The sequence below is a fragment of the Haliaeetus albicilla genome, chromosome 12 (genome assembly GCF_947461875.1).
Source record: "Haliaeetus albicilla chromosome 12, bHalAlb1.1, whole genome shotgun sequence".
NCBI lineage: Eukaryota > Metazoa > Chordata > Aves > Accipitriformes > Accipitridae > Haliaeetus > Haliaeetus albicilla.
Window position 1 is genome coordinate 15,265,279 of NC_091494.1, and position 26,909 is coordinate 15,292,187.

At 37.7% G+C, this 26,909-nt stretch overlaps 1 protein-coding gene across 4 annotated transcripts; it reads left to right on the forward strand.

Moving 5' to 3' along the window:
* The first annotated feature begins 1,741 nt into the window (after positions 1 to 1,741).
* On the forward strand, positions 1,742 to 26,394 carry AP4E1 (adaptor related protein complex 4 subunit epsilon 1). Of its 4 annotated transcripts, none has more exons than XM_069798248.1 (21): positions 1,742 to 1,953; positions 2,449 to 2,520; positions 3,388 to 3,511; positions 5,577 to 5,650; positions 7,061 to 7,182; positions 8,030 to 8,189; positions 8,743 to 8,909; positions 9,529 to 9,602; positions 11,692 to 11,814; positions 11,904 to 12,013; positions 12,300 to 12,439; positions 13,834 to 13,946; positions 14,087 to 14,205; positions 14,923 to 15,225; positions 15,938 to 16,052; positions 18,121 to 18,256; positions 19,411 to 19,666; positions 20,448 to 21,023; positions 22,493 to 22,677; positions 23,512 to 23,669; positions 24,145 to 26,394. In XM_069798248.1, the coding sequence occupies exons 1-21, from the start codon at positions 1,792 to 1,794 to the stop codon at positions 24,303 to 24,305; spliced, it is 3,450 nt and encodes a 1,149-aa protein (XP_069654349.1). In that variant the 5' UTR covers positions 1,742 to 1,791; the 3' UTR covers positions 24,306 to 26,394. The 4 variants fall into 4 exon arrangements, with proteins under 4 accessions (XP_069654349.1, XP_069654350.1, XP_009927418.2 ...); XM_069798249.1 differs by lacking the exon at positions 1,742 to 1,953 and adding an exon at positions 2,315 to 2,336; XM_009929116.2 differs by lacking the exons at positions 1,742 to 1,953; positions 2,449 to 2,520 and having other exon boundaries at positions 3,429 to 3,511; positions 5,577 to 5,675.
* Positions 26,395 to 26,909: the final 515 nt, after the last annotated feature.

Sequence of the window (26,909 nt, forward strand, 5' to 3'; positions counted from 1 at the left end):
CTGAGATATTCTTAACTGACTAATTTCGTAAAATGGACTTTAAGAAATACCAGTCCAAATCTTTCCACTTGACTTCAAGGAAATGCCAACTTTTAATACTTTTAAAACTACTGACCTCAGTTTGTTCCTATTTGGCTTTTATTCTGATAACAAATCAATTTATAGCTTCGAACTTCAGCATGATTTTCTGACCAGATGTATGTTGGAGATGGAGGGATACTTTTTCCTTGGAAACACATGGCTCAGAAGGGATTACTTTAGTTTCTTCCTCACCCTTTCTAGGGAAAAAAAACCCCATCACCTTTGAACTGAAATACAAACTAGAAAATGTCAAGTAATTTTGTTTCAGAAAAATATGTATAACTGGAAAAGGCATACGTGGGTTTCTAAAATGGAATTAAGCATCCAAAACTACACAGATACAGTATTATTTTAGTCTGCTGTCTTTGGCGAGACAATTGACTCACATATTTAAGTGGCACTATGCTTCTTCCGTGTTCACAGGAAAAACAGTGAGAGAAAACCAATTCTGTTAAAAATGACAGTAAAGACTATCCGAATATATCTTGTTGCAACTGGCTCAAGATTTCGTTACACAAATTTGGAAAGGTGTATCCTAACCAATCAGGTAAACATGGCTGGGTTAGATGCACTTTTTCCCTTGTAGTGTTAAGCATCTATGGAAGTTATCCGGCACCCCTCTTTCACATGTTCATTTCATTGCTTTGCAGGTGAATGCCCAGTTCCATCCCAGCCACACAGTGCTGCGGCAGCCATGTACGGAGCAGAAGGCATGTCATGGCGTTTCAGAGCAGAGCCGGGATATAGCCTGTGCCTGACAAAAAAAGGAGGAGCTTTTTCTGTTAATTGAAATCACTTTTCTGGGCACCAAATGACCAAAAGTAACAAGGCTTCTGTTCATTTAGCAACTGCAACTACTCCTGTTCAGCTATGGGGACATAAAATTAACCTTAATTTGACAGACACAGGGTTACAAAATGGCAAAAACGGTACCTAGAGAGTCAGAAAAAGCTGTCATCTTTAACCTTACAAATTCACACCTTGCTTTTCACGGGCAAGAAAGCCAGTTTCATTCGCAGGAGCAGTGAAGGCAGAGGTAGTTCCCAGGAGCTATGCGCTGAAAACCTTCCCAAGGGGCCAAACCCCCGCTGCCAGGGGAGCGGGAACCGCCTCGGGAAGAGCTCCTCCGGGAGCCCCTCGGCCAAGACCAACCTCTCGATGTTCCCGCCCACGCTTTAAGAACAGTATTCTTCACAAGCATCTACGAACTATCGCACCGCTCTCTTTCGAAACGCGCCATGCAACCTCTTTTGTTTTGTCACGCTGCCGAAGAAGAGCTCCCGCGGGCGGGAGGCCGCTCAGGCCGCTCCTGCTCCCTCACCCCTTGGCCCGGGCAGCGCTCCCTCAGGGCGGCGTCTGCTCTTATCTCGATGCGATCAGTGACCGCCAGGCCGCGGGCAGCAACCCCTGGAGGCCCGGGCAGGGCTTGCCGTCAACCCCCCCGCCGGGCTGACCCGCTCCAAACGCTGTGTTTCGGCTCCACCTTCCGGCTCAAGCCGGTGCTATCTCGGGCCCGCTGCCCCTCACGGCGCGGCGCCATCATGGCGGCCCGGCTGCCTCAGGCCCCGCCCCCAGCGGGCGGTGCAGCGCCCCCTGCCGCCGGGCAGGCGCGGTCCCGGAAGTGCCTGTCAGGCCGGAGAGGGCCGCGGCCCGGCGGGGCCCCGCCCTTCCGGGTGGCGGCGGGGAGAGCGGGCCGCGGCGGGAGCCGCCATGAGCGACGTGGTGGAGCGGACGCTGAGCGTGCTGCCCGGGCTGCTGGGGCAGCACGACCCGGGCGTTGGGCCGGGGGGCGCCGGCGGCCCTGGCAGGGTTTCGGCCGCCTCCCGGCTCGGGAGCCTCATCCGGAGCATCACGGCGCTCACCTCCAAGCATGTACGGGCTGCGGGCGGCGTCCCCCCCCCCCCTCCCCTCCCCTCCCCCGGGCCGGGCCGGGCCGGGGCTCCCGCTCCTCCCGCCGCCTCGAAGCGGGCGGGGGCCGGGCCTTTCTCCTCTCCCTTCCCGGCCTCCCCGAGGTTGCCGGCGCCGTCCGGTGGGGCGGTGCGGTGCCCCGGGCTGTGGGCCCCGGGGCGCCGGCGTCTCCCCTCAGCCGGCGGGCTGGGTCTCGCCGAGCTCCGGAGCCCGGCGATAAACCTGGTGGGAACGCGTGTGGGTGGAGGCCGCTCCGCGGGGGGACACGGCGTGGGAGAGCACGGCCGCCAAGTATCGCCGCCTGTGCTTGAAACCGGCCGGTGCGGGGTCACTGCCGCGGCTGAGGCGTACGCTGGTTTTGAGAAGGCTCCGGAGCCTCTCTTAAATTAAGGTGTCGTCGCTGACTTTTGCGCCCCTCCGGATTCTGTGCGAGATTAAAGTTAAGTTTAATTTTTCTAGGAAGAAGAAAAATTAATCCAGCAGGAGCTAACCAGTTTGAAAGCAACAGTTTCGGCCCCCGCCACAACACTTGTAAGTTCTGTTAGTGGTTACAGGCTGTGGCAACAGCAGGCCAAAGGCGAAGAGAAACCGTGTTCTCGCTCTTTTTGCCGGCTGGAGCGTACAGGTTATCTGCGTTATAGGTGCTTAGTCGTCAGCATTACAGGGTACCGATGTCTGTGGTTTTGCGGCACGGTTAAAATAGTGAGGACACTGCGATTCTGCTTGATGTGAACAAATTGTAATAATATGGCGCCCAGAGACGGTCGTGCTGTAGTTTCTGAAATAACGCGGACAAAAAAGCTAGGTGATGAACTGCTTCAGTCAGATAACAGTCTCTGCAGGCTGACGTTGTTCTTACAATTAATTTGTGCTGTGTAAGAAGCTGTGCTTTGTCGTATGCACTGTTGCTCATGTCTGAGTGGCAGGAGTTGATATATTCTGGCGTGAGTTAGTTAATGCATGTCTCAGTCCCATGAGTGAGAATTTTTGAAGGGAGAAATAAAGCTTTGCCTCGCACATAGTGAAAGCCCATCCTAGGTCAGTGTAGCGATTGGTAAAAAATAATTTGTATTAGCAGTGTGATCATCTGACACTTCAGGTAATTTTTTTTATGTTAGTCATGATTAATCTACTGTTGATCACATGCTTGCTAATCAAAATAAGCTAACATCTTTAAGGGTAGTATATGGGGAGTTCTGCTTTTATGGTCAAAAGTTAATATTGATTCGCAGAAGAGATTCATAGCAAAGGAAAAATTATGAGTACCCTGATTTTAGAAAACGTGTGAATGCACATATGTTTCTATCTGATGAAGTCCTCTACTTCATTAGAGCAGTGAAGAAGAGCATAAAACATGGCTGACTTAGAATTCTCATTAATTTATTTTTGGTATTTCAGAGACTGATGAAAGAATGTATGGTGAGACTCATCTATTGCGAAATGCTAGGGTACGAGTCTTCCTTTGGATATATCCATGCAATCAAGCTTGCCCAGCAAGGAAATCTTTTGGAGAAAAGAGTTGGTATGTGCACGGAACTGTAGCCTTAATAATATTCTCAAACTGTATTTTTAAAGTTTTTTAGGATTTATAATTCATGTAAAAATACTTAAAATGTTCTTCTACTTTCTTGGTCTTGTTTCATAGTCTCTCACTCCTCTAGCTTATGAGCTGCTCTGTATGTGCTCGTGGAACAGAAGGCAGGGGAAATTATTTTAAATCATCAGTTGTCCTTTCATTGCTTTCAATTGTGGCACCAATAACCAAGTAATTTACAAGAAATTTTGTTAAAAAACACATCAAGCTGAAAAGGAGTTTCTGTCAGGATCTGGTTTCTTTTTCAAGCACTCTAGTTCAAGATTAGAAAACCATGTTAATGTCAGACATTTGTCAGACAAATATTTTCTGTTCTGGTGCTTGCAGGATTTTTTTAGTTTAGAAACAGTTGTAGGAAATGAGGCAAATAGGGAGATCCTTATAGCACAGGTGCAGAAGTTGCTGAGGAGGTCTGAAAGGCTAGTCCAGATTTCTTTGAAATTTCATGCTGTTGTGATTTCCTTGCCTGCCAGTTTGAAGCAGCTGTCAGCCTGTCTTGTCTGGAGAATTTCCTTGCAGTTGCTGATTCAACTGCTTAGTGAAGACATTTCTTCCTGTTTGTGGAGAAAATGGTTTAACTCCAAGCAATGCTATGTCCGCATTCACAGAAGGAAGGCAATGTCTTGTGGGATATGCTTGTTTGATAGCCTTTGTTTGAACACTTAAGTATTGGAGTTTCTGAGAGAATGCGTTACAAGTGATGATTTAAAGTTGCTTTATCCCTGAGTAATGAAAGCCACTGCACAGGTGCTCTGGTAGGGATTAAAAAAATCTATTTTCACCAAACCTGGGAGGGCAGGTGGTAAACTGTTTTGAAGAAAACTTTGTGACCTCTGTAAGTGTCAAGAACCAATGTGTCTTGATATTAATCAGTTTGAGACCTTTCCCTACTAGGGCTCTTTTTGAGAAGGCTTTGGTGAAGCAGCACTCTTTTTTTTTTTTTTTTTGAAATGTAGGTGGCTTAAAGTTCTCTGGACACAAAGCGCCCCTAAGCTTTGAGTTGCTAAAAGGATGTTATCAAGAGTATGTGTGTGGGTTTTGGGTTTTTTTGTTGTTGTTCTGCAGTTATATGTGATACATGAGAACAACCTTGTCTGTTCTTGGTGCAATATACTAAAGTTTGTATTAAGGAATTGTCAGTTGATCCAATCAAGATAGGTTACTCTTTCACCAAATGTTCGCTCTCATTCACTGAGGCTCACTACATTTTTGCAGGTGTGCTAACCTGATCAAGCCCATAGTTTCACAAGCAGATAAATCAATCTGATAGATGAGACAATACAGTTATTTGTATCTAAGTTGTTCATTTTGATCCTTAAGCCCTGAATGAGCCAAGACTTTTTTAAGATCCATCTCTGTATTACAAATATTGTCATGAGTTGTGGCACACCCTCCCCACCCCCCCGCTTTAAGTCTCTTAGTTTAAAAGGAAGGGAGGTCTTGAAGAAAAAGGTTTCTGGCAGGCTTCTTTTCTGGGGTTCTGGAATTGTTTCTTCCTTGTTAAGAAATAACAAGGGAGTTTTTGGCATAGGGTGGTGAATTTACTCTTCTGTATTTTGGGTTGAACATAAAATTTAGTTGAAATGGAACTTTATTAACAGATAGAAGAAAGTGCATTTGTATTTTGTAGTCTAGAAGTAATGTACTTTTCTCCGTGCAGAGAAGATACTAGTTTTCCAGGAAGTGATTTCTCATGGTGCTCTTGGCTGCTCTTTAGCTATAACAGTATCGTAATGTCTCTTATTTCTCACAGCTTATGAATTCTTAGCTGTTATTTGTTGAGCTTTACTGCAACTTAAATATAACTGGTTTGCCTGGAAATAAAAGAAAATCTTGATATTTAAAACATGAGCAACTGTCATCCAACAGTGGGGTTTTTTGTTGTTTTTTTGTAATTGTTTGAATTAACTGTTCTTTTATTACAGTCTTAAGTTTTCTGTCTTGAAGTTGCTTATTGCTTGAAAGTAGTAATGGAGGCTGCTTTCTTTTATAGGTTATTTGGCAGTTTCTTTATTTCTACATGAAAATCATGAACTGCTACTTCTACTTGTGAACACAGTTGTGAAGGTACAGTGTTTTTGGAGGTCTGGAGGTAAACTAAACTTGGACCAATTCTTCCCATTTTGTGTCGCACAACATCTAAGCTATGTACTCATTAGTTCTATCTTGCTCTCTTAAAGTTGCTGTTTTTCTGGTTAGCAATCAAAATTTGAAATGGCTTTCCCTGGCTTTTTAATTTAATCTTGGCAATCCTACTGTTGAAGCCATATTTTAAAAATTTTTCAAAGGAGATACACCATAAAATTTCCTTTATAAAATGTACTGGTTATATACATGCTCAACTCCAGGAGCAGCCATGCATGCATATTATCAATGTAAACTTTTGCTTTTAGCTGACAGCAACTATCTGTTGGCTTCTTTGAGTTCTTTTGGTAATTTTGATAGAAAATGGAAATATGCTTTGGAGTGACTCTGCAAATCTATTACCTAATAATATTTCATAGGTGTCATCTTCTGTATTACTGCCTCTTACATGGAGCAATTGTGACTTATTATAACTTTCTGCATAATGATTACTTTTATATTACAGTAGGCCAAAGTCACCTAAATTATAGACTGAAAGTGATGCTTATTTTGTTGTTGTGATTGAAAACTGTTTTATGATCTTTAAAGGTCTGACTTGAAACTAGTAAGGTTATAGAAAGAAGTGAAAAATGAGAGTCCACAAAGAACTAAACCAAAATGAGGACTAAAACTTATCTGGGGCAAATGGCCAGAGCAAGTGATGATGTCAGCTGGAAATCTTACATGTTTCATTTGTTCTTCTATTTTGTGAATTCATCCATCCTTTTTTCATTTAAGGTTACAGTGATCTATATCTACTCTTTTTAACTGTATTTGGGACAGACTGTGAATTTTTATTTTTTCTTTTGTAGAACATTATGTGTAATTTATATTCGCTTCTTAGGGAGTAGGTAATGTCTTATTTTAGTGTACAAATGTGTAATTGGCAGTATTATTGAGCTTGCTCTTTTTTCTTTTTTTTTTTTTTTTTTTTAATTCTTCGGGCTAGATCAAAGGCACTAGAGAGTACTGTTGAATTCCATGAGAAGTGACTCATCCCACTGGTCCAACTGGGGACTCAGCATAGTTTTGCAATCGTCAAACTCTTTCAGTAAACATTGATTGTAGCTCTATGCGTTAATCTCGCATACGTTTAAAATACAAATGTAGTTCTATAACACGAGTGTGAGGAGCTGCTTGTTCCGTCTTCCTGTGTAAGAGAAGAAAAGAACCCGATTAGCTCAGTGAGAGCTGACACTTCTCAAACACAAGCAGACAACAGGATGGCTGGCAGCAAGATGCTTGCTGTAGGTGGGCTAGATCCAGCCTGCTTGTGAAAGATTTGGGGTATGTCTGTGCAGAATTTAAAATTCTAAACGAAAAATAACTGGTTTGTTTCAATGATTGTAACAGGACTTACAGAGCACTAATCTAGTAGAGGTGTGCATGGCATTAACCATTGTCAGCCAGATCTTTCCACGGGAGATGATTCCAGCTGTTCTTCCCCTAATAGAAGACAAGCTGCAGCATTCTAAGTACGTATTCGTTTACAGAATTTCAAGTGGCCTTGTACGGTTGAATGGCATAATTTTATAGGTAGTTTTAGTAAACTGGTGTTTTTTCTCTGAATTGGTCTTTCTAATCATTACCTTCAGAAATTATTCCTCTCCTAGTTTTTCTCTTGGATACTTGTCTGATATATTTTCCGTCTTGACTGAGTATTGGATAGGTATTAACCAGTTTTGGTAGGTAAATGTAATTGAATTTATCTGCTAGAGTCCTTCTAATAAATACGTGGATGAAGAATTGTTTGTAGAGTAGGTGGAGAAACAGATTAGGATCCTTGAAGTACTTCACTGATACTTTTTTTTATAAAGCTGTCTATAGAAACTTTGTTGATAAAAGTGTATCTGCAGATATCAATACCCTTTAGTTGTTTGATTCTTAATTTATAATATCCCAGACACAGAGGATAACATTATAAGTGTTTTGTAGATTACAAAGTGAACTGCAGAATGAACTGACTCAGTACCTTCTAGACAGGTATTTTTTGGAGCTGCACATGTGACCACGATAGATTAGCAGTGGCCAGTTTCATTGTGTATTTGGTGGCCATTCTTTTGACTCATCAATCTGACGTCAAGCCCTACTACGCTTTCAAGTTTGCTTTGTCACTCATTTATATGGTATTTCCAAAGTCATTTGTTATCAAGTATGTAAAACATGGGTTCTCATCTCTCTCCAAATCATGGTGTTCTGATGGCTGGCCACATAATTTCACGTTGCTGTAGAAATAAAAAGTGCAAGTTGTTTTGTTAAGTCAAGTACTTAAAATACACAAGCAGCTTAATTTTGTTTTGTGTAAATCTCATTTCTCTTTAGGGAAATCATCCGAAGAAAAGCTGTTCAAGCTTTATATAAATTCTATCTCATTGCTCCTAATCAAGTTCAGCATATTCATGATAAGTTCCGGAAAGCCTTATGTGACAGGGATGCTGGAGTTATGGCAGCTTCTTTGCATATTTATCTTCAAATGATTAAGGTAGGCAAAGAATTGGAAGCACAACTGAACTTAGGAGGTATTTTTTATATATACATATATGTATGTATATATTTTTTTAATTTTAAATACACAGTGTATTGTACAGAAGTTTTGCAGAAAAAACTTACTTGTAATTGTTAGAAAAGTTAATTTATGTGATCATGAATATCTGTATTATGTTTGTTTATGCTAGCTCTCCATTTAGATTGACAGATCCACTTTTTGCATGATCTGAATGCTCAGCATCATTGGCATAGTTAGCTAGAGGATCTAACTTCTATAGTGTGTTAAAGGGTTTGCTGAAATTTGCTTGTAAATTTTTTTTTTTTACTGTTGCCTTCAAGTTGCATTCACTCCCTTTGCAAATGTGCAAGAAAATAGCATAGGTTTAAAGTGAAGAGCTTACAGGTGTTGTGGGATGAGAGCACAAGTTTGATTTAAAGAAATGAAACTGTTAGTGTAGGTATTTTGATCTTACTCAAGTTGTGGATTATTTTTACTTCTGAGGTGCTGTATTGAAATATTTGAATTGTATTTCTTTTTGATTATGTAGGAAAACTCATCTGGATACAAGGACTTGACTGGGAGTTTTGTAACCATCCTAAAGCAGGTAGTGGGAGGGAAGCTCCCTATTGACTTCAACTATCACAGTGTGCCAGCACCATGGTTACAAATTCAGCTTTTAAGAATATTGGGGCTGTTAGGAAAAGATGATCCAAGGTAACCAGATCTTTCTCTATAATTAATATTTTGAAGGTACAAAAAATACAGTCATGACCTGTACCTCATAGACAATTTATTGTTTTGGGTTTTTTTATATGAGGATTTCAGTGTTGAACTTTGTATACATTTGTTATTAACCAATACAGTGAGTAGATACTCTTTAAACTGCAAAATTAGTTTCTTAGCTTCTGGATTGGCTAAACAATTGATTATTGTGGAAATATATTGAAATATATTTTTGCTGGGACTTCTGTTACTAGGTAACCAAACAACTATGTGAAAATCCAGAGTAAAGATATTTCAAAAAGTGGTGTCATTTTGTGAGGAGCTAGTTGTCTGTGATCCTTTTCCTGTTGATGTTTTATTTTTTATACAAGCAGCAAGTGAAGTGTTTTTATTCTTGTGATATGGTAAATGTTTCTTTCGAAAGCTGCAGACATCTTGTTGGATGCCATTTAGAAACATGTTATAGAGCTCTTCCGTGTTAAAGTGAATCTGTGGATATGAATGATTTGTTACAGATTTCAATACTAGTGTTGGAGTTGTTTGGCAAACTAAGACTACATGCTTGTAAGTGCTGCAAATAATTTTACATTATTCTTTTCTTGTTAAACAGGACAAGTGAATTGATGTATGATGTTCTAGATGAATCTTTAAGAAGAGCAGAGATAAATCATAATATTACATATGGTGGGTGAGGTTATTTTATGTAATTATCTGTAATTGGAAAGAATGAAAATGTGAGTAGTTGATTGTGCTAAAATACTTATGCAGTACTTTTGGAAAATCTAATTATATTCTTAATAAACAACAACTGTGTTCTTAAGTGTCCAACTAGTAAATTGTAAAACAAGTGATACATTGCTGTACAGCGCAGTTTTTTATTATTGAAGTAAAACATTTTTATTTATTGGGAATTCATCTTGATTCAAAAGCCTCTATCTTGCTTGCATTGTCCTTGCCCTTAAAGACAGAAAGTCAGCTTCTTCATGAAAGCTCTTACTGAACATTGCTTAAGTGGAAATAAACGATGAAAGAAAAATCCTAATGATACAGCTCTGTTTATTAGAAATGCTTAGATCTTCTTTTCACTGCCCTGAGAAAGGCAATAAAAAGTGTGCAAGAGTGGCAGCATCAGTTCTTTACAGCTGTGTAGGACTTTTCCTCTAGCCACAGTTAATAAAAATTACACCTCTAGTGTTCAGTGATAGTGATGCCTGTGAAAAGATGTTTTTGGCACACATCTCAAGTTAAAATTTCTAGGGCATGGTAGAAGGCTATGTTAATTTCATTACATTCTTAGTAGAGAAAGCTGTATTTGTTGCTAGAACAAAGCAAAAGGAATAATTGCGCTGTTAAATTGCTCAACTTTTTATTAGAAAAAACTTATTTGGATTTTTCTTTGCCTTCCCCTTCCCCAGGTTATAATACCTCCCCAAACACCAAAATCTGATGTTCTAGAAACCCTATATTAAGAGCTGTTTCACTATTAAAAAAACCTACACCCCCCCTCCCATTATTTTATTATTAAAGTATAAGTCCCATAGATGTTGCCGAAGTACCTGCGCTAATGGAATGGAAAGAAAATTGAGACTTTTTTTTAAAACAACACTGGGGGAAAAAAGAAAAGGAACACAGCCCAAAGCTCTAGATGTCTAATGCCTAGTTGATACATATTTTGTAAAGCATTGTGTAAGCTTCACTTGCACTGAAAAGGGGAGCTTTGGGGAAGTATTCTCTTTTAGTAAATAATACATGAGGAAGCATCTGCCAGATGTTTAGTGTATTTGGTTTATTGCTTCTATTCTTTTAGGCAAGAACATAGAAGATACTGGGAGGTGGGTTGCCTTATAACACAGGCAATTTGCACTTGCACTTGCTAAGAGTTAAACATTCAATTTGTTTTAAGCACTTAAGGTGCCAAAGTGGGCAGTATATTATGATTTATACAACGACATAGAATTTAGGTATGTAGTTTACGTTCACATATGATAAGCTTTTCCTAAAATTTTAGTTTATGATACCAGACAAAAGTAAAACGTAATTCGGAGTAATTGCTCTCTTACATAAAGTCCTTGGTTATTGCATGTTTCTTGCTTCTTGTAGTGGTAGTCTTTCTCAGATTTAGTTTTGTAGTGCTTAAGAAGAGTAGGTGGTTGTCTATTGGATGGTTTGGTTAGGGACTGAATTACAAGAACAGCTGAAAACTACATCATGATTTTAAATGCCAATTATCTCGGTCTGAATCTTTGCCCAAATTGCTGCCACAAAGGATTAATTACTTTTTGTCTCTTCAGTTTACTACTAGCTTTTTCTCAAACAACTATACAAAGGTTTTTTGGTTTGGTTTTTGTTTTTTTTTTTTAATAAGAATGTTCTTGGGATGATTTAGCTGCTGGTAGTAGCTAAGAAATCATGTTAATTACTGAAAAATATTTTGTCTCAAATCCTTTATAGTTGCACATTGGCTTTGTAAAGATCATCCTAGTCCAGTCCCTTGAGCAACTATAGGAGACTTCAGGGTTGGAAGAACTGTAAAGACAAAGTTGTATGCACAATGGCAAAGGCTAATAAAAAATATGTATATGCTAAAGGAGATAGTCTTTCATCCTGTTTTTACTTATGTCAGTAGATACTCTGCAGTTAGATCCAGTGGGGGTGGGACAGCAGTGCAGTTTCTTGATGCAGTCAGTGAGCTTGTTTGCTTGTTAAAAATTTTTGCATTGTAGAAGTATTTAATACACATTAATTATGTCTTTTTTTTTCTACCCCCCTGCAGCCATCTTGTTTGAATGTGTCCAAACAATTTATACAATTTATCCCAAATCTGAACTACTTGAAAAGGCTGCAAAGTGCATTGGAAAATTTGTTTTGTCACCCAAAATTAATTTGAAATACTTAGGTAAGGATGCCTGATTTCATTAAGATGTTTTTAATTTGGTCATAGTAGTATACATTCTCTTATATCACTTCCAATCACTTATATTCTAGGTTTAAAGGCTCTGACCTATGTTATCCAGCAGGATCCTAATCTGGCACTTCAGCACCAGATGACAATAATTGAATGTCTGGATCATCCAGATCCCATTATTAAAAGGGAGGTCAGTGAATTTTTAAACATCAAAAATTAAGTTAATTTTTAAGATGGGCAGTACGTTTTCTGAACTTGGTAGTGTAAAAGGCATATTATGTCTCAGTTATGGTGAGAGCAGTTGCAAACAACACTACTGTGACAAGCTCTGTAGATAAGTGGTGTATTTCATTTAAGACTTGCCAAATAAAGACAGTTGCTCAATTTGGCATCATACCAAAGTGTTTCTCTTTGCTTGCTTCCTTTTTTTGAGTCATCAGAGCCAATTAAATATATTTTTCTTCTTTCTCTTTCAGACTTTGGAGCTTCTCTATAGAATTACAAATGGACAGAATGTAATTGTCATAGTTCAGAAGATGCTTGACTACTTAAAAGAAAGCAAAGAAGAATATGCTATCATCAATTTAGTTGGCAAAATAGCAGAACTAGCTGAGAAATATCCTTTTATTTTTTGAAACTTTGGAGTCAGAACTCAGGCAAATGTAGCATTTGTACCTTTCAAAGCATCTTTCATGATCTTTTGAAGTAGGAAGTGTTACAGCTGTGCTTTCCACTCTTTCAAATGCAAAAAAAAAATATGCAAAAGAAAATGCATACAAAAATGACCACAGTGTTTCTTGTATTTCACTGAGAGAAAGTAATGGCACTCAAAATACTTTATTTTGGCTTTGGAGTTTAACATTAAAAGCTTGTGGTTTTAAATTAAAACTTTGAAGTCTTACACCGCTGTATGGAGAGAGATGCCGCAGTGCTACATTGAGTGCTGTTCTGTAATTGTGGCAGTGATCTACCTATCAGAGAACTCTTCATTGGTATATGGATTTTAAGAATAACACACTTGTAGAAATAAAGAAAAGATTCTTTAACTATGCCAAAAAGACGGAAGTGATGATTAGGGATTTGGTGTATGGTGGATATTGCTGTTAGAGTTGTCACTGCCTGATTTTCTGTGTGTATTGTCTGATAATTTGAGTTGTAAGCTCTTTATAACAGAGAGCTACTTTACTATCCTATTTGTACACTGCTTGGCACAGAGTAGCGTACAAAAAAAAGGTGTGTTGTCATGCAGTATGCAAAAATAAGACAATAATATTTATGTTTCTGTACTGTTGAAAAATTCCATTCAGTAAGTGTGCATTTTCAGGATTTATTTGAGGGAAGGCAGAAGCTAACTTCTGAAGTCAGCAAAGGCTGATAAAATTTTAAATATATAAAAAAAGCAATTTTGCTTTCTGTGGAGTACTTCAAAATGTTTGTTATTTTTCAGTAAATTAACAGCAAAACATTCCTGAAAAGAACAGCTAGTCTATCATTGATCAAGTGATTCTGCGTAAACGAACTCAAAAGATTATGCTGGAAAGCTAGCACTGAACAAGTGTGAACTTAAAATACAGTAGGACAGGTTTCCAGAGCCAAATGCTTCTGTGAACATGTCTGTTCCTACTGTATGAAGTCTACTATAAACTCTTTTTTTTTCCACTCTTAACATTTATTCATGCACAACTTAAGATGTATTGATTGACAAGCCAGCAAATTGCATGTAATGGATAGCTGTTAAGTTCATGTGCAGGCTTTTTCAACAGGGCAGTAACTTAAGACTTCTATACCTGACCACCAGTTTTCATGAAGTTTACAGGAAACACTTTATAAAAGATACAGGAATATTTCCTCTTCAATTAGATTGAGCTGATATTTGACCATCAGGCCCCCAACTTACTGGGGAGAGCAAGATGGGTAGCTTATTTGTGGAAAATTTGTTTCCTTAGGAAGCACACAGAAAAAGAAAGAAAAAGTTACGCCTTAGCACTTAATTCCTTAATGTCTGGACACATATGCCCCTGACAATGAGTGGTTCATCCAAACAATGAATGCCGTGTTTTCAGTTGGAGGTGATGTCGTGCATCCTGATATCCCAAACAACTTTCTGAGGCTGTTGGCTGAAGGTGAGTAACTCCCTGAATGCTCTGAAGAATTAGACGTGTTCCTTAATCATCTGTCTTTTTTTCTTAAAATGCACTTTGAAATATTTGCTGCGAGATGTTATTTGCGTTTCAGGCAAAGTATGGTATTGCTTTCTGTCTAGGATTTGATGACAGAAAAGAAGATGATCAGCTACGGATGTATGCAGTACAGTCTTATTTAGCATTACTTGAAGAGGAAGATGCATTGTATCCACAGAAATTCCTTCAAGTTATGAGTTGGGTAAGGTAGACACATGGTCAAAATTGAATACACAGATACGAGGAAACTGTCAAAGGTGGTCATGTTTTTTAACTGTTTTATTTTTAGTCATGAATATTCTATTTTTACTTGAAGCCAAGATAATATGCTGAAATCTATTTCTAGTGGCCTCTTTTGGTGCCTGAGGACTACTTAGCTTCTCATAGTTTGTGGAAAAGCTGACTTGCTCCCTTTAAGGCAGGTGATGATTGGGATGACTTAGTAGCCACATGAATCTGACTGCATGCTGAGAGCTTTTCTGTCTTCATTAGAATTAGGCCAGATGTGGTTGTGAATTGCATTTTTAGCCTTGCAGGTGACTGCTCAAGTGCTGTGCTAGTATTGTCTGGTACTTGGGTAAGCTTCAGCTTCCACCCAAGGAAGAGGCTGTGGTATGAGCAAATCATGTTTTGTAAGGGCCTAATTACTGCGTTTAGCTTTCTTTTCAAGACAGCTGTTTGTTTTTTTTTTTTAAGAAGCTAAAAGTTGGAGTCTGCTGAGGTAAACACAAAGATGGTTTCAAGCCTTTGACATTTAAAAGACAAAATGGTAAAGAATTATTTTAGAAGATGTTTAAATAATAGTTTCTTGAATGTGAGGTGGATTTTATTGTGTTGTTTAGTACTACATTCTAATTTCAAAACTGAACGTACTGCTCTGTGTGACTAAATGCATAGTTTGTCTGCTTTTTGTGAATAGGTGTTGGGTGAATATTCCAGCCTTGTTACAGATGTTGATCCAGAAGTTATTTTGACAAAGCTACACAGCCTGCTGAAAAAGACTGTTATTACTTCTGAAACTAAAATGTGGATAATGGCTGCAGTCACCAAGATAGCATCACATGCCTCCTGTTCGAAAATAGTTGACAAACTAATCCAGGAATTCAGCAGCTCTCTAGATACCTGCATGAGACAATATGCCTTTGAATTGAAGCATTTGTGTGAAGACAAAGCACTGATGAGAAACTTGCTTCCATTTGATGGTAGTTGCAATGACATGGTGGTAAGACATCTGTAGTGTTCTTCATGAACCTCTTTGTAGTTTGAAAGGGTTGAATATTTTGGTAAAAAAGTGTTTTCAGAATGAATAATACTGGTGCCAGTCTTTAGTCTGCTTAAAGTGAGTTTTCAGAAACATACTTTTTCAGGCATATGTGATGAATCGTAATGTTCTGTACTGCAAGATAAAGAACCATGGTGTTTAGTTAGTAAGCTGGAGTAGCTTTTAACAAAATTATGATTTCATACACTGATTTTTTTTTTTTTTCCAAAAGACAAGTTAGGCCTGCTCTAGTGCTATGGTACTGCTTTTTTATTCAAAGGGTTTGCCTCCTGTTTAGAAACTACTGATCTTTACACTGAAATGTCCATAATAAATGATGGAAAATAGTATCGATATTGCTAAGGTTTTTGAATTTAGTATTTTCATATAACGTTAGGATCAACTATTTTGCGAAAACTTCACTCTACTTTTTTTCTTTTTTTTCTTGTTTAGAGAAAATAAGTCAATAGTGGAGGAGTTAAGTTATAAACCTCTAGCTCAAAGTCCAATTCAACATACTTGCTTAACAATTTCTGTTAATACAGCAGCTTTACTGGTAGATGTGAGACAGAAGATTCTGATTCGCTGATGAGACACAATATTCTTTGGTAACATCAGGCTCATGCATAGAAAATATTTCTATTGCTTTCTCACTTTTCTTAATTTTGTGTAGGTAGATGCTTCCTTATCTTTTCTGGATGGATTTGTGGCTGAGGGACTTGGTCGTGGTGCAGCACCATATAAGCCTCATCACCAGAGACAAGAGGAGAAACTTTCTCAGGAAAAAGGTGACTGTTAGTTTACTGCATTTATTAAATAGCTGGTACATTACCTGCTAAGTAGTAATAAAAAAATTGAAGTGTACAGTTAATATTATTACTTAAAGTAATGTTATCTTAATCTTAATACGTCTCTTGTCTGTGGACAACTTAGATTTTAGTTCCATATCTGTCTAGCTGGTATATGTAACTGTTCATTTATCATAGGTTGCTGTTCTGCAGATGACAGTGTTTCACTACAGTCTCTGCTGGTCTATGGGATATGAAATTTATGGGGATTATGAAAGTGAAAGCAAAGGGTTCCTAACTTTACTATACTGAGCACTTAGTCTTGACTGTGGAATTATAATTTGCAATAATAACCATTGTGAACTTATTTTATGACACAAATCTTAGGTTTCTTACCTAGTGTAGGTACAGATAAGACAGCAGTATGTACTTTTATTTATTAAAAAATACCCCCAAACTTTAGCTATAGTGCATTTTTAAATTTTTTTTGCCATAGAAATACTCATTTATTATAGGCAGTCACATAAGGATTTCTTTTAGATGCTTCTGAATGATTCTCTTTGAGGTTGGAAAGCTTTTTCTAAAGCATTCTTCAGCTTTACTGTTGAGGAATTGGAAAAATTAGTCTTGTACACTGCATTATCTACAATTCTTATTTTTAAAAGATGATTTTGAATGTGCAGGTTAATGCATAGAATAAATAATATTGTCCATTTGCTTGCGTGTGTAGCTTGGCAGAATTTAACACTTTTCTGAAATAATTATAAATTGAGTATTACAGCTACAGCCTCCACTTGAAGCCTGCTAGAAAATGCAAAATTTTGGTGGAGAAATTAACAAGGTCAAACATATTGAAACTGAATATTCCATACTGTTTTTTCCATGCATGGAAAGCCTGTTGAGGGATACAATCTACTGTATGTCAGATTGAGCTCATAATAGTGCTTCATACTGAGGTGTTGAGAATGAAATTAGTGGTCTGTACTGCTGAAGAACATCCATTTAGCACGCTGGTGTTTGCAGTGTTCTTACAATTTTGCAGGAAAGCCATTGTAGGAACCGAATTGTGAATTGCTGTTTTTTTTCTTAGTTAATCACAAGTACTGATTAGCATCTTCCACTGGCTCATAAATGTTCTAGGAGGTAAGGTACAGATGAGGTGTAATATTCAGAAATATTCTGGAAGGGGAGTCCACTGAGTTTACTGAAATTCTTTGTTTATAGATGACTAAATTTACAGGTTGGTAGAGTTTGAATATCTTTGTGGATGCTGTTTATCACAAAGGCCCTTGGATCTCTGTTTCTTCTTGCTTCTTTATGGGACAGGACACTTCCTTAGCACTGCCTCCTCCTTTATCAGGAGACCTCTCATCCCAGATGCCCAACAGCTTTGTCCTGCTCCTTCATTTTGCTGGGAAGAAGAAAGTGTAAGGCTGAGGTGGAAATGAGGGAAAGGGACTCTACCCCTTGATAGTTCCAGGGCTGCAAAGGAGAGTGTGCTCTGCTTCGCATGTGACAATGACTGTTCATGTTATAGTCCAAAACAATTTTTAGAAACCATTCGAACTGCATTTTGATTCATAAAGCATAGTTAAGGTGGCTGGTTCTGAGTCCTGATTTGCAAGTCTTAATGAAGGTGATTTTTCACCCAAGGTGTCAGTTATGTTTGCAAAGCAGGCAGTGATATATGGACGTAATGCTGTGGACTCAAAATGTTATTTAGGGTCATGAACAAATGGAAAAGCTCACTTATTTAGATCCAATATAGTACTTCTGTCTACAAATACTAAGCATTGGCAGATGTCTTGGTGATACGCTGTAAAGTCACTATTTCTGTTTAATTTCAGTATTTAAAACCAAATACCAAATGAATACGTGTTTTAGATAAATCCTCAGTGTGTCTAAAAAAAATTATTTGAGAACAGAAACATCCATTTTTAATGAGAATAGGATCCTGAATGGGAAACCCGAGAAGGGCAGTAGTACAGCATATATATTTTCAGAAAACTGATTTCTTTCTTACCTTTTTATGCCTCATTGTAATTTTAAGATTCTGTCTGTCCTGCAGCTCTGAATTTTGAACCTTATGGATTGTCATTTGTTTCAAGTGTGTCCTCATCTGGCGTCACCGGCAGACAGTCCCCCACTGGTTTATCTTTTGGTTCTGATACATCTGGTAATAGTGCTGAGACAGGGCATAAAGAGTGAGTTAATTTGTGTTTGAAATGAAGTACATTTAAGCTTCTGTTCTTGTTAGTATCGTGTGTCTTTGTTTTTTCATTATGTGGAACTAAAAAGAGTACAGTTGAACTTGGAAACCTCTATCATGTCAGAAGAAATTCAGATGACATTTTCATTGAAATAACTAGAAAAAAAGCTAATGCAGTTAGACTGTTCTTCCACTTTCTTCACAAACTACAAATCAAGTTATAGTTAATGCAGTAAAATTGGTACAGGATTACCTGATGATTACATGATTTCAGTATTTTTTTCTTCTGGCTGCTTTCTTTTTCTTACAGGCTATGCTTACTTTTTACGGGCTTACAATAACGTACCTTTTAAGGAAACTTTTTTTTAGATAAAAGTGAGGCTAAGATTCACAGTGTAAGATACTCCTGAAATTTAGAACACTACAAATAAGTTCAATATCCATAGTTTCATACAAATAACTTCATTTATACTCTGGTAAATTAGTATGCAGGAAATGTTGGAAGCTTTTTCAGATTCTTTAACCAGTTTGTGTAAGAAATTTGAGTGAGGCTTTTAGGTGTAGGACTTGCAGCATTTAGCCTGTGTCTGTTCAATCAACTTGTGCTAGAGTTCAGGCTGTCTGAGAACATGAATGCTTTTCATAAGAAATAAAAATGCTTTCTAGGTCTATTCTAATTTTCAGTCTCTTACATTAACTTAAATTATTTTTTAAGAAATCGGCTGTAGTACTATTTAAATATACTTAGAGGTTCCCAGAATCTTTCTCCCAGGGAGAGAGATAGATACCATGTTGCTTGTATTCACTTAAAAAAAAAAATGTTCAAATACATTATAAATGTAATCTGAAACTCTGGATGGAGTTGGCAAACACAGTCCTGGCTGCAAGTGTCTAATGCTGACTTAGTATAGGTCTATACTTAGGACTACATAGCCTAGTCCAAGTTTGCATTTGCAGGGTGTTTTAAAAGTAATGAATGACATCACTAACATAGAACTTCATACAGATGCAAAAGTGTTCATTTATGTTCTACTACTCACTGTGTATATCAAAGTACCAAAGTTGTGAATGGTGTTTAGAGTGTTGTCATGTTTTTATGAATGTGATGTTCATATGGTTGATACTGCTTTGTTTTGTTTGCCTTTTTAGGACAAATACTCTGAAACTTGAGGGAGTACGCAGGCTATGGGGAAAAGAAGGCTATCTTCCAAAGAAAGAAAATAAAGTAGGGAAAGAAAATGAGCCACAAACTGTTTCTTGTGGCAGCTTATTAGCAGGACAGATGGGTGATCCTCCCGCATTGCGGTCTGATCAAGTTGCCAGCCTCTCCGAGGAAGACAAAGAGAAGCAGCAGTTAGCATCAACTTTGTTTATTGGGCTAGGATCAAATGCTGGTGTAAGTCTGGTAAGTGGTTCTTTTGAGACTTAGCAGTTTAAACTTTATATATTGCCTTATTTACAAGTACAGATATTTATATGCAAATGGAGATCAAATTAGTGTTGTGGTAAAATGAGGGGAAAAAACACCAAGTCATTGAAAAACTATTGAAAGTTACTTTTGTAGTCTGATAATTTGTTAAGAACCTGAAATGGATTGGATATTACTTGATGAAACAGCCTCTGGAGCAGATCTGATTCAGTAACTAGAACTTCCTGTTTACATGTTGCACTTCTAATTTTAGTCTCGGTTTTCCCTAACAACTGTTCCTTGACCCAACTTTCCAGAGCTGTTGGCATTTATTTGGCAGTAAGGCTAAAGTTTGACGCCCTATGTCAAGACCATTTTTTATTTATGTATGCTAATATGCAGAACATTAAAGAATTCACCGTTATGTAATCTTTTTAAGACTGGCATTATTATATTAACCAGCTCAAATCTTGGCATTTATCACTGGTTTAACCAGAAAATGTTTACCTGTGCTTGCTTTTTAATAGCTTTCAGTTTATGTTTTAGAGAAGCTGGAGTCATTCTTGCATTATAGGCTAATCCGATACCCTGTGAGAAATATAACAAAAGCCTGTTACTGGATTCATTCAAATGTTTGGAATCTATTTGTATTTGTTATCTGAATTGATTCCTTGCTTATTATTTGTCCTTGCTCACTATGTTTCATGCTGTTAACAGTAACACAGCTGGTTGCTAGAAACTTCCCCACCCCCCTTTTTTTTTTCTTTTTCCTTTTCAGATGGGGAAAGCAGACACAGCTACTCAGAAGTTCAAAAGAAAATCAAAGATAAATGAAACTCAAAGTAGTGAGGAGGCATCAGACTTCCAAAATAGTGCTGCTTCAGATTTTGGTCCCTTACTTGATACGGTACCTATTAACATGGAAGACTGTGAGGGAAATATACGCACAAGGTTAAGGAAAGCCTCCTTGTGTTCTTCAGATATTGTAGAAGATAATTTAGCATTTGAAACACCTCAGTCCCTAAAAAAGTCTGGGCTGGACGACAGACTTCCGGATAGTAGGCTGTCACAGTCGTCTTTGTTTGCTGACAGTAATATTGAAATTTTTCAGCCTTCTCGAAATGCTCAATGTGAAAGTGCCAGTAAAACACCGTTGGTCCCTTGCTTATCAGAAGAGCTAGAAGAGCTCACTCACTCTGAAGTAGTGGAACTTTGTCAGAGTGATGCCTTAGCTCTGTATTTGTGTAAGGTGTGGACAGATGACTCTCTGTTGCTCATTGTCTTTGTTTCAAATAAAACCACTTCTGCACTTAATGCTGTGAACTTAGTATTTGAAGAAGCAGAACATTTTCAGGTAAGAAACTTTGTTTCCATTATATTTCACATTCACTTGGAATTTCTTGCTTTTCGCTTGCATTTAAGTGTGCAGTATTTGGTTTAATGTAATAGCCATGCCTGTTTCCCCAAGCATTTCCTTAAAACCTGTGGTAAGGCTATTACACACTTCCTGAAGGGTAGTGAAAGAAATCTCGATACTAAACTTGGTGTCATTTGGTATAAAAGTTAGCATCTCACTTTTTTAATTCACCTTGATTTAATTTCCTACTGCTTGCCTCCGTATAACAAATATATATGATTTTTCAATTCTGAATTCAGCTTCTGCCTGGTGTTCAAGGCTGAATGCAAACCTAACCAGTCATACTCAGAATGGTATGACTTGAGTTGCCAAAGAAATCACTGTGTAACTTGTTTTGTCTGGATGTGACTATTGGTCTCGTGCATTCGTTTGTATTTATCTGATAGGCAGATGTGATGCAGTTTCTTCCTTCACATAAAATTTTGTAAGCTTGCTTCAAGTTTTGGTGTTTTGTTGTTTGGGGTTTTTTTTTCCCAAAGACATCAGTCATATTTCATTCTTGTTCTCATGCATTCAGTTGATGGTGGAGGGGAGTTAGTCAGTTTATTTTTTGACATCGGCTACATGTGGGATTTAACTACGGTTGGTAAAAGCATGTGATAATCTTGATTGAAACTTCATTTAAGTAATTGGAAAGCTATTTAGGAATTGCCTATTGGCATGACTATCCACAGATTTTGCTGAAAGAAGCACAGAATTCTGAAACCTTGGAGACACTTAGCAAGTGGTAACTGCATAAAGAGAATTAAGCAGAATGTTTCTTTTAGAATTGACTTAAGCAAGGAACTGCTAATTGGTTATGAACTCTCCTTCCTTCCCATTTCTGGCTTGAATCAAACCTGTCATGGCATTGATAGGAAGTGGGCATCTCATTTTTATTTTTTTTCTTGTAATTCACTTAAGTTTCCACACAGGCCACTACCACAGATAGAATCTGTGTTACTAGTTTGTTTGGAGAGGCCAGGAACTGCTGAGTAATTTTGAAATTATGCTTGTTAGTAGGGATGATTTCTCAACTTCTTGCTTTTAGTGTATAGCCTGGGGTATGTTGCAGTGTTGCTTCCTCTTGTATATTACTTTATTTTGGGACTGAACTACCGAATTCAGGTTCTTGGTCATCAGTTCTTGGCCTCTCTGAGCAATTATTCGGGGCAGGGGGGAAAGCCAACTGGCAGAAAGAGATCAATTTCTTTGGTGTTCTCATTGTCATAGAACTTTTGTAATGTTAGTGATTGATTTATCCTCGATGAGAGCTGAGAAATGGTAGCTCTGTTCACTTGCTAAACAGTCCAAGAAAAATCAATTGAAATAAAAGGCACTTACATAATTATATACCTGTATCTTAGCCACTTACACAACTTGACAGCAAGACTGATATTCTATATTCCTTTTAAAAAATTATATAGATTTTGGAGAGTACCACCTACCAGTTTCCTGTAATTGAAGCTCAAAATGTGGAACGTTGCCAGAAACGTGTGTGGATGGACAAAATCTGTACACAGGGAATTCTTTCTGGCTCCGTTAATTACCAGTCAGAGATGGAAACTCGCCTTGAATTTTCAATAACTTTATCATTGGTGGACTTCATCAGGTAAATAAAATAAGCTGTAGTTTTTAAAACCATGTGTACTCAAATAAGTATTAGACAAGGGCAGGATGATTTGGATATTGATTATGAAAATTAAGGCTTCATCTTGAGCAGCTAAATTTAATCTAATTGAGATGACTGTTAAAGATAGTAAATGGTTATTTATACACTTAGAAAAAAGTGGCAGAGTTCCAGGAAGAAGTACAAACAGTGAGAATATTGACAGTAGCTGCAGATTAGAATAGTCTTGAACTACAGAATGCGTTTTTGAGGAGGCTTAACAGAACTGAGTGAACAGAAGGGCTTGCTGTTTTAAAATATGGCATAATATAAACATGTCAAACTGAAATAAGTGATTTGAGTACAGAGACCTATACATTATATGAAAAGGATGACAACTTTTGCAGGGGAAGAAGAAAGCTTATCCTTTTTATTTTTGAACACTGCATTTATTTTAGCAGTAGAAAAAGCAAGTGTTCTTTTTCCAGTAGACTTCTGTGTTTTATAGTGAAATCCACCTTGTTTTCCATAATAAAGTCTACCTCTCATTGAACTTGTTCCATGTCTTTCAATGGGCAGATATCTCAAGGCCATTCACTTTGGTCTTCCATTTACATAGAATAATGTATTTTTCTTAAATTTAGAAATCTAAAACAAGGAATAGAAACTTTTTTTAAATGTTAAGCTGGGAAGAGGAGGGGTTTGTTTAAACTAATTGTATTTGCTCGTTGCTCACACTGTTGTCCATTTGCTTCCAGATAGGATTTTTTGGGAGACCAAATATATTCTGAATAATGTATCTTATTTTGCTAAGATGTGTGGTGCGCTTACTTTTAGGCCAATGGAAATGACTACAGAAGACTTTGGGAAGCTGTGGTTGTCCCTTTCCAATGATGTGAAACAGAATATAAAAATGTCATCTTCTCAAGATTCCCTTTCAGCAGCTCTGAGTACACTGCAACAGAAGCTGAAGCTCCATATAGTTGACATCATAGGTGAGTGAAAGCATACTGTAAGGTTGCTTACAACCTATAATTTGTCCCAGGAATATAAGTGCATGGAAGCAGGTATCTTACAGTTTAAGGCAGGGAACGTTTAGGAGCATAGTAAACACAGGAGCGTTGTCCTATGGACTTTATTTGCCTTACTCAGGGGTCTATGTGAAGCTTGATGTAAAGGTACAAGTGTACAGCAAATGGTAAATTTTACAAAGAAGCAAACTGTTGCATTGTAAAGAGTTTTGGACAGGACAAAGAAAGGGAATGAAGCTGTATGACAAATATGAAGCTGTGATTGCATGCAGGAGGCATGATTTTTGGTGACATGTTAGGGGAGTAGGGGTAAGAGTAGAAGAGAACAGCAGAAATGAAGTTTGAGAGAAGGATAGATTTTTTTGTGACCCATACTGCTGTAACTATTGTTACTTGCTAATTGTTTTTTTTTTTTTTTTGTGGCCTCTGTTGTTTTAAGGTAACGAGGGAATACTGGCCTGCCAGCTACTTCCATCTGTGCCCTGTCTGCTGCACTGTCGTACTCACTCAGGGATGCTGGCTTTGTGGTTCAGATCGCCTTGTTCTGCCCTTCCAGATGGTTTGCTTTATCAGTGTCAAAAGGTGATGGAGGAATCATAGTAACAGCAGTGCCTGCCTTAATCTGTGTGGTGTGTGAAAAGCAAATCAAAGATTTTTACAGTTGCACAGATAATTACCAAAGCTAAATTAAGATACTGCTTCTCAAAAGTATTAAAAGTTTTCTTCCAGCTGGCATATGTCATATGGACTTGTGGGGGAAGAATGATAACCTAAATTATGCCTGCAAAAACATGCTCAGGACTGTACAGTGACTAACAAGTAATCCATTAAAGTGTTGTTACCTGTTTAAGTGAAATGTATATTTCTTAATTTTGTTGTAAATGACTGAAAGTATTTATTTTTATTATGCAGCTTTTATAGATGCCAACAATTATTCTTCATAGCAACTACTTAAATATGATTTTAAAGAAAACATATCTCCATTGTGATGTCAGACTTGATCAGTTATCACGACCATCTAATTTTATTTTGATAATTTTTCTAAAGCTATTTTTAAGCACTGCTGGCAACAAAACCCATGTTGGTGGTTGTATAAAGTAACTTATGGGGCAAAGAATGCATGTTTTGAAAACAGTTAAAAGATTTTTAGTGAGCAATGCACTTCCTGTGATCTTTGATATTTATCATTTAAGTGGTAACATCTAAATAGGTTTTTGATAGGAGGCAGGCATGTGAAATCATATGGGAGCGCCTCCTGGGGAATGATCTAAGGCCCTTCAGATTAGTTCCTGTCTGCAGGTCTTCCTGCCTCATGTTTTGGTCACGTTCCCTTTCCTTAGGGGTCTGTGACAGTCACTGAATATTTGTGCATGTCTAAAGATAGGTTTCACGTGGATCAAGTCTGGCTGAGCTGAAGGTAGTTGGCTGTGGACGTGTCCCCTAGCCAGCTACCATCTAGTCAACATGTTCATTGCTCTCCAGTCAATTCTATACATTTAATCTGGCTAATACCTCTGTTCATGAAAATTCACATGGAGGAAATTTTCATTTATTTTTACTTCTAATTATTTATAGCCTCAGTATGACTCTTCAAACCTTTGACTTGCGCAGATGGGGCTGTATTGTGTGTCTGTAGCTAGGAACTGCAGTAAGGCATAAGACATCTGAATCGGAGCAGGATACGTGATAAATGTGTCTGTTTAGATTGTCTCCTTTTCTTCCTGAAATAACTTCACAGTCTTGAAAATCCAGCAATCTTATTTAGATGCTAAATGAAAACTTTAATACTGTTTAATATTATTTATAACTGGTCATGTTTTTTATTTAAAAACTTCAAAGATTGTATGCATGGTTCAGACACGGTATAAACAGATTCTACAGTGGAATTCTCTCCTTTGTGTTTAATGTTAACAAGGAAATTTTTTGTTATATTTCAGCGTTATTGATTCTCACCTGATAAGCACTGGTTGTAAAGGAAAATAAAGTATTCTGTTACTTTGCTAATGTTTTGGTAAATGTTCATGAAATCACCATAAGAATGTTAATGTGCTGATAGGTTTTTTCTTTTTTCTTTTTTTCTCTTCTTTTTTTAAGTTAAGCCACTTGTGTTATCACAAGTATAATCACATAAGCAAAGCTCCTTTTTTTATTGCTGTTTCAGTACCCTCTTACTGAGGAATTTAAAGTGCACTGAACCTGTAAATATACTTAATGTTCTGCATACTTTAATGTTTACTTGGCACTTCAAGACAGTTTATATAAATGAAGACTGATTTATAGTGGAATAATTTCCAGCAAACTATTTCCCTGCTGGTAAATCAGAGTTGTGTTAGGCAATTGGACTTTTGTAATCATATGAACTATAATAGAAGTATCTGTTTGTGGCCTATGCGTTTAAACCATTTCAGCAATGAGATGTTCAATGTCCTAGTGTTTAAAAAGAACAGCAAAAGACAATAATGCCTTCTATTGTTCATGTAATGTTCTTTATAACCATTTTCACTGTATGAATAGTGTATGTTAAGCTGTCAATATGCAGATTCAAAATGCTTTATGGTGACATTACATAAAGGAGTTTGCAGGGAATTGTACCTGTGTCAGTCTTTATTTTTAGGTTGCCCAGTCAATATTTTTCTTAATCTACCACCATCTTTGCATTTCTTGTAGTTTAATAAAATTCAGTTTAATTTTTAAAAAAAAAAAAAGCTTGATACTTGTTAAACATTCTTTGCTACCACATGTAGCAGTGTTTCTGCGTATTAAGAACTGGGTTCTATTTTAATTGTTTCTCTTTGCATCTGAACAGTGATGAAGAATCTAACATTGCAGAAGTCTTGACTCCATTGGTGATTTAAATGTCCCGCGTCTCAGTTGAGGTATAAAAAGAGTGAAAGAGTACGCTTCAGATCTTTTGAACAGCATTCTGTGTGCTAGCTCACAGTATCTGATAATCTTTTTGGAATACTGCCAGATTGCGGGATTTGTTTTTAGGCATCACAAGAGACTTTGGGGTTATTCGTAGTTGACAGCAATAGCATTATTTTTAAATCCAATGCTAACATAACACACAATTTGCTATAGTATTGAGGAGTTGGGAGTTTGGGAAGTTTGACATGATTGCTGAATTGAAAGTGGTTGCAGCCCTGATCTATATAATGAGGCTGTTTTGTATGGTGTGGCTGTTGGTGTGTAAACAAGAGTGCA

Coding starts and splice junctions, on each gene's coding strand:
- AP4E1 (XM_069798248.1), top strand. CDS start 1,792: ATGAGCGACGTGGTGGAGCGGACGCTGAGCGTGCTGCCCGGGCTGCTG. Junction 2,521..3,387: donor CGGCCCCCGCCACAACACTT/GTAAGTTCTGTT, acceptor TTGGTATTTCAG/AGACTGATGAAAGAATGTAT. Junction 3,512..5,576: donor TCTTTTGGAGAAAAGAGTTG/GTATGTGCACGG, acceptor TTTCTTTTATAG/GTTATTTGGCAGTTTCTTTA.